Source organism: Mycteria americana, chromosome 4, assembly GCF_035582795.1.
Source record: "Mycteria americana isolate JAX WOST 10 ecotype Jacksonville Zoo and Gardens chromosome 4, USCA_MyAme_1.0, whole genome shotgun sequence".
Classification (NCBI taxonomy): domain Eukaryota; kingdom Metazoa; phylum Chordata; class Aves; order Ciconiiformes; family Ciconiidae; genus Mycteria; species Mycteria americana.
In genome coordinates, this window is record NC_134368.1 from 82883554 (window position 1) to 82897292 (window position 13739).

A 13739-nucleotide genomic window follows, 5' to 3' on the forward strand; every position below is an offset into this window, starting at 1 on the left:
CGATGATCAGGCCCATTAATACAATCGGCCTCGGCAGCTGTGAGTCACCCCCGGGAGCGGCCTGCGGGGCGAGCAGCCTGCGGGGCGAGCAGCCCTTGGCCCGAGGATGCCCGACCGGCTGGCCCAGGGCCCTGCCCGCTCCCCCCCGGTGTGAGGAGGGGAGCAGAGACCCCGAGCTGCCGGAGGAGGTGGGTGGCCGGGGCAGCTTGGGAAACCCCCGAGTCCCACGGCGCGGGGTTAGCCCTGCGTGGGGAAAGCCAAGTCAGGCATCGGAAATGAAACCCAGGCGTTGGCATCCAAAACAAGAGGTGGGGTGCCAGGGTGCCATGTCTCTGCCAGGGGCCAGTCCGCCAACACCTGTGGAAGAGCTGTCCCCAGTTTGTGCCTACATATTCCCGGAAGCGCCCTCATCTTTGTCATTTTTCTTTCCTAGAAAAAAATACGTCTCGAAACCTGGGCATCTCTACTGCAGTTACCCCATTTTTCATGGGTGTCATTTTAAGTATGGAGGACTGAAACTCTACCAAACATACCTACAGGCCGGAAAAGCTCCCTAAGTATTTATTTGCTTCTAAAAATGACATATTTATCTCACACAGCAATATGACATCTTTCTGACGCAGTATGTGAGTCGGGGCTGCACAGTTTTGTTCCACTGGAGAGACTAAAAATATACGCTAAACCACTAAACTAGATTTGCATCCCTGTCAAGAGTTTTGATTATCTCTCCCTTTGCTATTGTTTCAATGGCCTACTTCACAACTAGAATTTTCCTAGTGAGGACGACAGATGCCATTTCCCTCCAAAACCTCCAGAGGCAAGAGAAGCCACTGTTAGAGTTATTAGTACAAGCAATTAACCACCTCATTTTCCCTGCTAGTATTAGGATCAGAAAGGCAACCCTAGTCTAGTCTCATCTGCAGCAGCCAGGCAGACAATCCCAACTCCGATTTCTGCTCTGCTGTTTCAATGCCTGTTACAAAACCAGTTCTGGGTGATTCAAGGTATTGCAGCATCCCGCTTCTGCAGCAGCACCTGAGACTAACTCCAGACTCAAAAGAAACCTCGGGCCAAGAGATCACATGCAAATACTCTTGTCTAGCTATGCAACGTTACTAAGCCAGGCCCAGAAGAAATTGTGCAACCTTGCAGCAGGGGGACAAGCCATCACTGCAGAAGTGCTGGCATGTCTCGCATCGCAGCAGGATAAATCAGCCTGTACGCAGCTTCATGCTGCCACTGCAGTGTCGTTTCTGGCAACCAAGCCAGCTGATTTCAAGCTGCAGTCAGGAACGCAGATGCATGTCGATGTTCATGATGGCGACAAGAAGAGTGCCAGTGGACTTTTTATTTGCTTTGTTAAGAGTAAGACTGTTAGGAGTTGGAGATGAGATCGTAAGCAGGATAAGCCAAACTCTTAAAATATTTCATAAAAGTCTTGTTTGCGTGCTTCAGTGTCATACTGATTGCCCAGTCTGCGAGTACGAATGAAATTCACTCAAGTCAGATTAGCCACAAACTTGCCTGAGCATATCCCCCCCAATCATCTACTGTCACCGTAGCAATCTTGGAATTGGTGTCGTCAGACTCTTTCCAGTTCTTGGCCTGTGGATCACATCTGATTTTTTAGCAACTAAAAAAATACTTGTACTAACTCAAGGAGCTAAGGGTTTTGCGTGAAACTTAATGGTTGTGGGGTAATGTTAGGAACGCTGCTAGCCTTAATTTCTTTGAAACCAAACATTTAAATAAAGGCCTCCTAAATGGTTTCTTGAGTCCCTAAGTTGTCATATGCCACAAGGTTTTGTTTCTTTTTCCTTTCCCTATTGAAAATTATTACCTCAGAAATAAAAATGAGTCTCCTCATTTATGTACGCTATAAGATTTATCCTCAGTACTGAGAAGAATCCTCAGCCATTTTAGATTTCCTCAAGAAATAATGTATTACGTGTTCTAAGTCTCTAGGTGCTTGGGTCTCCACATTTTTGGGCTATGTTTTGGCTTAAAACGCTGCCAGCCAGACTACAGTCTTCTCAACGTTGTTTGAGGGATGGGACAGAGAAAAGTGAGTTGCTGTATTTCTTAATGCCAATTAAAAAAAAACCCCAAACTGTAAACTCCTTTGCTGTCTTGATGTGTGCTTTGAAATACCATGAAAACACATCAACAGGCTAGAAACAGGTTGTCCTTTTACTGTGATTCATGTAGAAGCTGTAGCAGGCTGATATGTACACATACTTACAACGGGCTCTGCTGACAGGCTAGGGAAACGGCTGTTACCAAAATATATTCAAGTATGTGCCATAATTTAAAATTCAAGCTGTGTAACATTTAGTATGAATAAAACTGAAACATTGAGAATTTTAAACAAGAGGCAAGTATTTTCTTGGACTCATTTCTTGAATAAAATAAAAACAGTGCTCTCTAGTTCCCTGAAAACAAATTATTTAATTTAGTACATGCTTAGTCACAAAAACATCCAAATAATTTCTTAAAAGTATTGTTTATATAACATTTAAACTAAAAATATGCTATGCAAACAATGAGAATTCTATCATGAACACTGTACAAGCAAATTAGATGTTCACTCACTATTTTAATCAGGTCCTGAACTCTCTGAAACATCGAGATTAAAAATGTCCTTAATTTTGTCATAAAGAACTAGCACTAACGCTCCTCCTGTTCCACGAAGGATGCTGGAGAATGCTCCACGGAAGAAAGCATTAAGCCCCTCTCGCTCTTGTATATTTTCATAAAGCAGTCAACGGTTCCTTTATATTGACATTCAGTCTCCCCGCTCTGCACACAAATAATAAGGACAAATCGTTATGGTAGTGCACTGAGAAAGAAACTTAGATGCCCAGCAAAATTTGTCTTTCTTTAGTAAAGAACACTAAGGAACTTTTTCCTAATGTTTCACTTACTGCAAAGGAGTGATCTTTTAACTAATACATATTTATCTGCTGTAATGCTCTGTTAGCTGGTTCCAATAGCTAAATTTAGAAAGGCTGTGATCCTTCTTCTGTTGCTGCTTTTAAGCTTTACTGGGCAAGTAGAAGGCTTAGGAATTAACTGAGGTCACTCCAGTCCTATGGGTGCTCTGAATTGTTTCAATGCCATTAAAACTTTCACAGCTCATTTTTTTTTCCTTCTTTAGTACCACTGAAATATTTTTATATCAGGTAGATTTCAGTTCATTAGTAATCAATAGAGTCCTCTAAAAAATGTTAAGGTCTTGACTAGCACAATAATGTAAAAACATAGGAAGGCTAAGAAGGAGCGCAGTCCAGTTTTCTTCTAGCCCACCTTGTTTCTGAGCATTAATTTGCTTGACAAATGAAAACAAAGCCAAAAGGAGGATTTGTTAGTTAGAGACCTCAGCACCATGTTCACTAAAACTTGCTTCAGGTGCTTACAGGTGAAGGAAATAAAAGGATGACAAGCAGTGAATGTTCACATGCATGCGTATCACCGTTTCTGTAAAAGTCAGAGCTAAAGCACTGAACTCTCCCTTCAGCTTTTCCCAAACACAGTATGACTGAAAATCATGTAAGTTTTGAAAATTTCAACAGTGGAGTAGAGACAGCCCAGAGGAACGTTGTGTAGCTGTCCTCTGCACAGCTGTCCACTGCTGTGCAGTCCTCTGTGCACAGCAGAGGACTTGGGAAATACTCTTGCCCACTGTGGAACTCTGCGTAATGATGACAGCAAATCTCTCAGGTACTCTGAGTAACACCAGAGCTCTGACAAAGCGGTTTTTTGTAGATGTGCTTGGTGAACTGTCAAACAATTCCTGTTTTGTAACTGCAGTCTCTTCAGGATTTGAGGAGCGTGTTAGGAACTGACGCTAGTTTTTGTCTTCACCAGCAAAAAACAAGTACACTTTTTTTGGAGAGATTAATCCAAAATACCTATCTTTATGTGAAATTCTACTAGAAAGAAGACACAAGAAGACACTAGTTTTTTTACTTAATGTTGAAGATTTGACTTAAATTAGCTACATCTTAAGTCAAATTCACCTGCAATATCAAGGTAAGGTTCTAGACTCTCTATAATGGCAGAAAGATAATCTTGCCTACTTCAGGCCTTTGCGATATACTCTGCAGCTAATAAAGTGACGTTTGCATTTTCTGATGAAGACTGTTACTTTTTGTTACATCTTCTGTTAGGAATCAAGGTATGAGGTCCCTATAGATTTCCTGAACATAATAAATGCAGGAAATGCATCTATGATAAATATTCCCATAAATCAATATAAATAAGCATAGTAACATAGCTAAAAAGCATTTAAAATATTTTGGTTTGAACCTACATGAATATATGCAAATGAAAGGATATTTGGTCATGGTTATAACTGCTTAGCTGACAGAAATAAACTTTGCTGAAAGCAGTAACTATACTGTGCTCATTATTTCAGAAAGTTACCCATCTGGCAAATATAATTTAACTGAAGAATTAAAAGGTTCTATATTTAATTCAGGGCTTCCTCTCAGATGAGAATAAGCATCATCATAAGTTGATAAAAATCATACTAATCAGCTTTATTTGTACCTGAAGCTTCAAAACTACAGGAATGAAAAAAGAACACCACATGAAATATATTTATACATCCATAACATACATACATCCTCTCATTCTCATCCTCTTTTGTGCTAGTAAACCCATTACCTTATTTCATATGATTATAATTTATGTTTTTAATAATCTTGGTACTATTATCTATCCTAGTGGTAAGTTAATGACCAAAAATACAGGCAATTATTTGGTAAAGCCTCAAGAAGCACAGTACTTATGAATAATGACAGCAAAAACTGTAGTCCTACTGCTGATGAAGCAGATCAAGCAGAATCTGAAGACAGTGAAATCATATTTAGCCTGAAAGGAAGAAGTCAGTAGTACTAATGGTGTTTGCCCACTGTAAGCTTCAAGGATTTCTGTTATTTAGGACAGATTACCAGAGGTATGCAGGCATTACGTAAGGATCTAAGTATCTCCTAGGAATTTTTGAAAGCATCTAAGCAAGTTCTATGCCAACATTTATTCTGATTTTCTTTCGACTTTCTGGGATACAAGAAAAAAGAATATAGTCCTGAAACAAAATGTAGAGATGCTTCTTTGGAACTAACAACTCCTTTCTATTATCAGATGGCAAAACTTCCTCAGGGGTGCAGGGAACAAGGTCCTGATTTTTCAAGAGCATTTTTGTGGTTTTTTATTTCCTGTTTGAGGATGATCTTCATAGCAAGAATTTATATTATTAAATGTACTTCAAATGCTACTGAACTACCTAGTAAAATTACCTAATAGCTAGCAACAAGATCCAACATTAATTGCTAATAATACATTATCATACCCATCACATGCTGAGAAATAATTCTCATCTTGTACTGAGCTTTGAAGATTACTGATTCTGCCTCACACCTGAAGAACAGCTGTGTGCCACAAAGATTATTTTTCTAACTGCAGTAGCTGGGCTAATAAAGGATGTTATTCTACCCACAAACCTGTCTTACTCCACATATCTGGCTTCTGATTAGGAAGGAGAAAACAGATCCTGGTTTTCTACTAAAAGCTCTCAACAAGCCGTGAACTGAACATACTTTTACCAGACTCCCACAATACTATTATTTAATTTTTCTTCTTGTCTTTCTGGAGATGTTTCCACTTTTTTTCTGCACAGAGTCTCGCCTGTTGTAAGGCTATACAGTGCCTCAGTTAGCACATCGAACTTCAAAAACCTACTAAGTAATTTTCAGGAAAGGATTGCAAGCTAGACCGTACCTGCATCATCATGTGTCTCCTGACAGTGTCAAAAGGATAAGACAGCATTCCTGAGCAAGTAGTCACAACTTGAACAATGAAAAAGGAAAGAATGAATGGAGTTTGTTTGTTTTGGATTTGGCAATAATCCCTGCAAAATAAAACAAAAATGGAAGCTTATACAAATTCTGTGAAATGTATGTCAAATCCAGCAGATAGCAAGTATAATTTTGATGACTTGACTCTTCAGTAATATACTCGATTGAGCACAAATAACTGTAAAGACAAAAGCTGTAACTAACACCCTCATTAGTTCATAATAAACGTGTGCATTTTTGTTTGTAAAAGCTACCTTAATGGTGTCATAACATCCAAAATAGGACGCTTGGTAGACAACGATTCCCTGCACTGAAACCCCAGAACCCTGGTACAGGCCAGGAAGTCCGTGTGTATTTGCAATTTTAATAACACAGTCATTAAATCCCTGGAACTGTCACTCAGCAGCACCTAATATAAAAGAAAAGTATGCACATTCTTATGCTTTAAAGAAGTCCTTCTCTTTAGTACAAACTACTCTGCATGACTGAAACATTTAACATTATCAAAATTACATGAAAAACATAGTAGATCATTGTTTCCTCCACTTATGAACGAAGCATAAAGAAGAAATCGAGACACATGGATGGATGAAGACAGTTTATTCAAACTGATAGTGTACCCAGTTGCTGAAACACTTTCAGGTCAAATAACTACCATTCCAATTTTGTCCTCATTCAGCAGAATGCTTATGTATGAATTCTCTTACCCTCTCTCTGAAAAGAATTTTTTCTATGTAATACCATGCTTTCACTTCCTCCCCACACATTCATACTCAAAATTTATTAGAAGTTTACTCGTTTCACCTTTTCCCTATAGTGGAACACTAGCCACAAGCTGTGACAAAGTTAAAAAAATCCACTTTTTATATCTGTAGATTCTTCATCTGTTTCCACATTCCAAAGGTAACTACACCCAAGCTCTTAGGATTCTCTACAGATGAAAACACAGCAAGCAATAAACCGATCTTTGAAGGAAGAATTTCAAATTGCACACCTTCTTATACTGAAGGTATCATGAAAAAATTAATTCGGCCCAAGTACAGGGCACAAAGCAGTAGGTAAAGTCAAGCAGCCAATTCCTGGGACAGCCCTGCACAGCACAGACAGTAACTAGAGTTAACTTGTCCCACTGCAGGCAAATCAGGAAAGCCAACAACAACACAGGAAACAGAGATTTCTTTCTCTCTGCTGCAAAGCCTTCCAGACACTGTTTTTGGGAACTTAATTTTATCTATTTGAATGAATGAAACATACATCAAGAGATACATACTACCCAAAATCTTTGTCGAAAATCTCCAGTTGATATTCTTGATATAGAACAAGGATGGTCATTAGCTCTTTAAATGACACCTTATAAAACCATAGGGTAGCAAAAATCAAATTCCTCTAGTTTCTGGCATCCAAAGTTGGCAAAATTCAGTTAAACTTTTCCATACAGAATCTAAAAATAACGCAAAACTTTGAGAGCTATGCTATAGCACTATTTCCAAAGAATCCTCTTTCACTCACCTTCATCTTCTCCTTTTCAATAAACACCTTACATTTCTTAATACTTCCAAGTTTGTAATTGTGCAATGGTAAATTTTTAAGTAATAGAAAGAATTCTAATACTGCTGAATATTGGTCTGCCTCTAAAATGAAGTAAATACAAACAACCTGAGGCACATCAGATAAAACCAGAACTGCCATTTAAGAGATTTCACTACCTTTCCCAATATCAGCAGCTAAACAAGTTTGTGCCAAGTCTAACGGGTACACTACACACATGGATGTTGCTCCTGCTGCTCTGCCAGAAGCCGGGTTTGCCAAAAACCATTTCCAGAACTGAAACATAAGAAGTGCTGTATGCAGTTATGAAAATACAGTTCTACAGTACTATAATACTAACCTTTGTCGTAGATACTAAATGCAACTTTAAAGCATGAAGAGTAAGATCTAAAACATTGCATTATTTAAAAAATAATAAAGAAACATGGCAGTCTCAGAGTAAGACCTATACTGAGGTATTTCAAAATTTCCACTTGTAAAGATTCCCTGGCTATTCTTACATTTATTAAAAAATATTTATAAGCTATTTTCTTTTTCAGCTTTTGAATTATATGGTGTTCTTGTGACCCAGATAGCAGATAACATTTTTCTCATCTATAATCATCCAGTCCTCCATAACAATCAGCCTGTGGATCTCCCTGATACAACAGTTGTGCATCAACTCTCCACGATGGGGGAACGGGGAAACAAAAATCAATGTACTTACTTTCACTGTGTGCCATACTGTTTACCAAATAAGAACAAGCTAATCACAGTAGAAGAAACATTTTGCATAACATTTTTAGGTGGTGATATCTGACATAGCTCTGTTGACTTAAATGGCATCACAGGTGCATCTTGTGTAGTAAATGCAGACCATGTAGATGTACCCAAAATCCCTTTTTATGCTGGTTCAGTAACAGCAACACTGTAGCTGTAGTAGTATGGAGTCCAGCAAAGCTTAACTGCCCTAATCTTTTATTAGTTGTACAGAAAGCTTTGCAACCTGCCCTAGCTCATGTTGCTGCATAAACTGTTGGTAGTTGTAGTAGCAAGCAGGAGAGGGGGCAGCTGCAATCTGAAGATGCTTGACTGTGCCAGTATTACCTTCAATACCAAGCATCTGGCACATAGATACAGCCGGTCGTCTTTAACAGAAGTTCCTTCGCACTTTACAATCTAAAGGTTGTAGTAATTATTTTTTTAAAGATAATCCAGCTAAGCAAAAACTAATGCATGTAACCATATTGTCTTCCCCATTTCCTATCCTGCACAAAACATGTGAGAAAGCATCCAAAGACCCTGAGCTTCAACAATGGATACGCAACTTTGCAAAATACTATACTTCTAAAGAAATTAATCTTGAGTGCTATTCATGGAATGTTTCTAAAATTTGAGTCACAAGCTCATACACATGTAAGCCATCTGGAAACACTCCTAGGAGACGGAAAGGAGATTTGAAGAACTATAAACACTGTGTTATTTACATCATGCATGTTTTAGTTTCTCCACTGTAAGAAAAGAAAGAAAACAGCAACCTTAAACTCTCTACATACAAAATTGCTCTAATTGAAAAAGGACTGCTTAAGAATTTGCATGCGTACAAAGAGATTAATCAAACTTTAATGACTGACAGCATTCTTCCTGGTCAGCACCACCAGAAAAGCCTGTGGCAAGAAAAGTTTCTGGCAGTGCAGTAAAAAACTGTCAACAAGAGAAAGCACAGAACATTGGATTTTTGTTTAAATTATCAAAACCTAACCAAAGAAATCCTAAAACAGATAACCTAAGACAGACACAAATAAAGCAGATTTTCCAGCTATTTTCACATTAAACAAATCAGATACGAAGAACTTATTTTCCGTTCTGCTGATATTAATGAATTTTATCTAATTTGTGAAATGCCAATATCAACATTTCACATTCCAACACCAAGATTTCTTGTAATTAATTTCATGGCTGTAGACCTCTGTGTCTTTCAAGAATCCATCCAAGCTAGGGGACTTTTCCCAAGTACACAGAACTGCAAGGTAAGGCAGCATAGCCCAAAAGTTTAATCGCCCTTCTGAGCTATAACCTGAAACTGCTCCTTTTCTGGTGCACTGTACAAAACTAACTTCTTAAAATGCTTTAACTATTGATAAGTATGTTTCTAGCTTTACATGTGTCAAGAAGTCAGTTTTCAGCGTGACGCATTACTTATCTACAGCAGTAACTGTAGATTACACTTTACTATCTGTAAGTGTAGATTACACTTTACTATCTGTAAGCTTTTTCTGACACTTACATCCTAATGATTATCAAGAAAATAATGTGAAAAAAATCAAAATGAGAGACTCCTGCTTGAGGGACACAACCCGAGAACTTCACACATTAGAATAAAAAAGGCTGTAATTTCACATGAGTGAAATTACGAACATAAAGGTTTTTGAGACTAGAGTACATGTTAATGCAATCTTAACTGTGAGAATGTAATTGGGGTTTTTGACGAAGCCCAGAAACATAGGTGCCCGAGTCCAAGATTTTTAATATTCATCTTAATACTTGCATCAATTAACTCCAAAATAATTACATGTCCTGAACAAAACTTTGAAGATTCTGACTGCAGTTATAAGCCGTTATTTACATGCACCTCACAGTCATTAATCATTAAAGATCAAAAACCAGGTTTCATCACCTTCAACAAGCCACACAGTAAGCCATGCTCACTCTTCCTCTTGTTATAAAATAAGCTCATTACAAAGTCTTATCACTATATCACCACTAATTACCAACCATGCTGAGAGAAAGAATTGCACAGCTCTTGACCAGATCTAGTTTGTTTATTAAACAGAACTAATATGCAAGAAATTATTTACTTGTTTTTCTTTATCCACTTTGGACACGAAAATCTGTTTGTATTTGTCCTTAAAAGCAAATTTTAGAGCCTGCATTGGGAAATACCGTATAACATTGGCCAAATTGCCACACCAAAAGCTGAAAAATCCTATGGAAAAAGAAACATATCTTTAATATTTCCAAAGTTTATACTACACCAAGTATATTATACAATATTCCTTCTATTGTTTCTACTTTGGTATGAGCTGTAACAAAGGCCAAAATGTTCCTTTTCAGGTCCTTTATTTTTCAGGCATTTGGTATTGGAAATCTGGATTTATTCTAACACCAACAGACATATGCATTTGGTGTTAGCATAAGAAAATCTAAACCTGCAAGTGAAAACATCAATAATGCTGAGAAATAGGTAAGATTTTCAACTTCCTTCCTTCATACATTTCTAAGACTACGGATACCTATGGAAACTGCAGTCCGGAAACTGCAGAATAGAAGAACATTTCACAGAACTGTGTAGGAATTGTTTTCCTGAAGTAGCCTGCTTATGCATTTTCGCTTCCATAGGGGGTGCTCACACTCCATACTAAAGCAATGACAAACGACTTACACAGGTATCAGAAACTTGGTAGCGCTTGTGTAATTATATTCTTCTTCTAAATTATATAAAGGATCCCTTTGGACACTAAGATAAATGCATAAGAAGCTAAATGGGGCTTAGGAGGTAGTGCAGGAGCAAATCTTATGTGGATTATGAGAAAAAAAAATGTATGTGAGGATGTTCACGGACAGTAGACTGGCTGGCCGTGTTAGACTTTGCTAAGCAGTGACAACAAAGTGATCTCTGTAATGCGTAGCCATGCTCTTCATTCAGACTTCTTAATTTTCTTGTGTTACCATGGATGAGGGCAAAGACTCCTTAAAGACAAAGAAAACTCAAAACTGGATTTTCATTTCTTATTGTGATCATGCTTTCCTATATATTAACATGAGGATGCCAAATAAACGCTGCTTTTGTAAAACTATCACGAGGAAAACATGAAGGGTATTTTACGCTGTCCACAAATACCAAGGAGCATGACTTTGCTACTACCAAATAAACCAAAAAATCCTGCGGGGATGTACCCAGCAATAACCCCCTTCCTCACCACCTCCTCCGCCAGTATCCGTACTCCTTTGAATACCTGCGGCCCACGATGGATGCTCCATCGCTGTCTCTTCAAAGGTGTTTCTAAAAGCTTTTGTTTTTACAAGGTTTGAGAGAGAGAGAGAGGGCAAGGTGTGGGGACAGGGGAGCAGCCCAGCGTCCCTACCTTGCTCCCTGGGGATGCGCATGAAGCAGTCCACCATGCCCTTGTACTGCTGCTCTGCCTCAATCTGCTTGGACGAGGCCTGCACCTGCAGCAACAGCTTCACATGCTCGGTGGGTACCACCACTGTTTTGGAGATGGCGGCCACCACGCTGCCAGCCAGCAGGTCCTTCCCAAAGGAGATGGGGTTGTAGAGGTCCTTGCCCTGCATGGCTGCCATGGCGCACAGCACCGCCCCAGCTGCCCCCCGCCATTTCCTCCTCTTCCCAAAAAGCCGGTGGGGACCTAACAGGCTTCTTTTTCCTCAAAAGTTAAAAGTTGATGGTCTCAGGGTACCCAGGAGCCGAGCCGCCTCCGTCCTCCACCGTTACCGGCCACAAGGGGCAGCCGGGCCCAGAAACGGCGCCATTTGCTTCTACTACATGGATGCCTTCCAGGGAGTGCCGCCCTCCCTGAGCTGCAGGCAGCAAGCTTTCCAGAGACTGCAGGAACTTTCCAGAAGCTTCTGTCTGCTGTGGGAACTGGCCCCTCTCCCCCAACCAGGAACTAGAGAATAAAAAACCAGGTAGCAAAGGGTAGTTGTTGATCATATTGAATTACGAGTTAATAAACATTATATATGACAAGTAAATGAATTTTAGTCATGTTATTTATACCCATTCTATCGCAGGTCAGAAGTACCAATTCCTTCTAGATTGCTGATAGCTTTTTTTTTTTTAATTGCTTTACCTCCCCTACATCTCCTGACTTTATGACTAATGAAGGCATGAAACACTGTATTTGTTCAGTCAGAATGTTTTAATTGTTGATGTTTTTAAATGCTAACTTTTGTTTCATGCATTCCCTTGACATTAGTAATTTTAACCCTAGTACTCCATTGATTTGTTGTACACCACATTGCTTTGCTAATAGTTTTTATAAGTAATAAAGGCAAAAGGAATTAATTTCTTTTGAGCTTTAATACTACCATTTTAACTCCATTAGTAGCTTCTCCATATCTATTCCTTTTCACATTAATTCTATACACCAATTCACAGCTATCATCTTCCTGAAAATTACAACACTACAAGATTTGTATCAAAGATACCTGATAAAAATCTGTGTTCTGTAGGAAATGAAATCCTATCATCCTTTGGGGCTCTTTTTAAACATACCCTTAAAAATTTGCAAAATACGGTCTCTGCGTAGTTGACTAACAAAGTAGCCAATAAAAATCTCCTTAAGTGTAGTATCAGCACCATTGATGCAGATTTTGCAAGGTTTTGTTGCTGAATTACGCTGCTTTGAGTCTAAAAGGTGTACCACACTCAGATGCCCTTAATTCTGTTTAAGGTATGGTTTCTTGTGAAGGAGCAAGCCAGTCTAAATAGCTGATTAGTACTGAAGGAGTCCCACCTTCCCTCAGTTGTTCTTTTCTCCACACATGTCTATATATTCACACAGTTTCTTCTGCATTGACTCAGTTGTGTGTTTGCCCCAGCTGAGTAAACTGAGTTTAACCCACTACACTGGCAGCAGAGTAACCTAGGTCTGACTAAACACAAGGTTCTAGGTAAAAGTTAGCCATCTTCTTTTTAAAGCATTCAAATATCTTATTTTTTAGCATTCAAACCATATAGCCCAGCTGTTAAGAGGTTGAAACAAGAGACAAACATCAGCAAAATTACCCTTTTCCACACAGATACACACTTGGGTGCACAAACACACACAGAGGTTCTGCAAAACCTGTTAAACCTGCTAAAAGCAGTGCAGCAAAGACTGCTTACTTTTCTATGTTCCTTCTTCCATTACAATGAAATCTAGTATTCAGACCCCACATATCTTCGACTTTTAAAAAGTGCTGTTCAGATGTCATCCATACTGTTACATATTTTTATTTTTCAAACGAGTAGATCTCACATCACTTGATTTACAGATGGGGAACAAATCTATATCACTATTGATATAACTCGGTTTTGTATGTCTCAAACTGAAATACTCTCTCTCATCTTCTAGGAACCATAAATTCTAGAGATGGCTGATTAACAAAACCTGCCATCATACGCTTAAACTTCAGGCGTAAGACTTCTCCTGCTTGAAATTAAAGCAACTGTTCAGTGATTCAAGCCAAGCTGTGAATCACTCTGTGAGTGTGGGCAGTTACAAGCATTTGATTGACTATTTTAGAACTACTCTAAACAGTATAATTTACTAGTGAAAACAAGATCTAAAG

The 13739-nt window shown here is 38.8% G+C and overlaps 1 protein-coding gene across 1 annotated transcript; it reads right to left on the minus strand.

Annotated features, from left to right (window-relative positions):
• Positions 1-2596: 2596 nt before the first annotated feature.
• SLC25A31 (solute carrier family 25 member 31) lies at positions 2597-11747 on the minus strand. Its single transcript, XM_075500521.1, is given in 8 exon segments — positions 2597-2746; positions 2749-2799; positions 5782-5877; positions 5879-5911; positions 6113-6267; positions 7565-7682; positions 10244-10371; positions 11531-11747. Coding segments are annotated over 8 exon segments (948 nt in total).
• Between the last annotated feature and the right edge of the window lie 1992 nt (positions 11748-13739).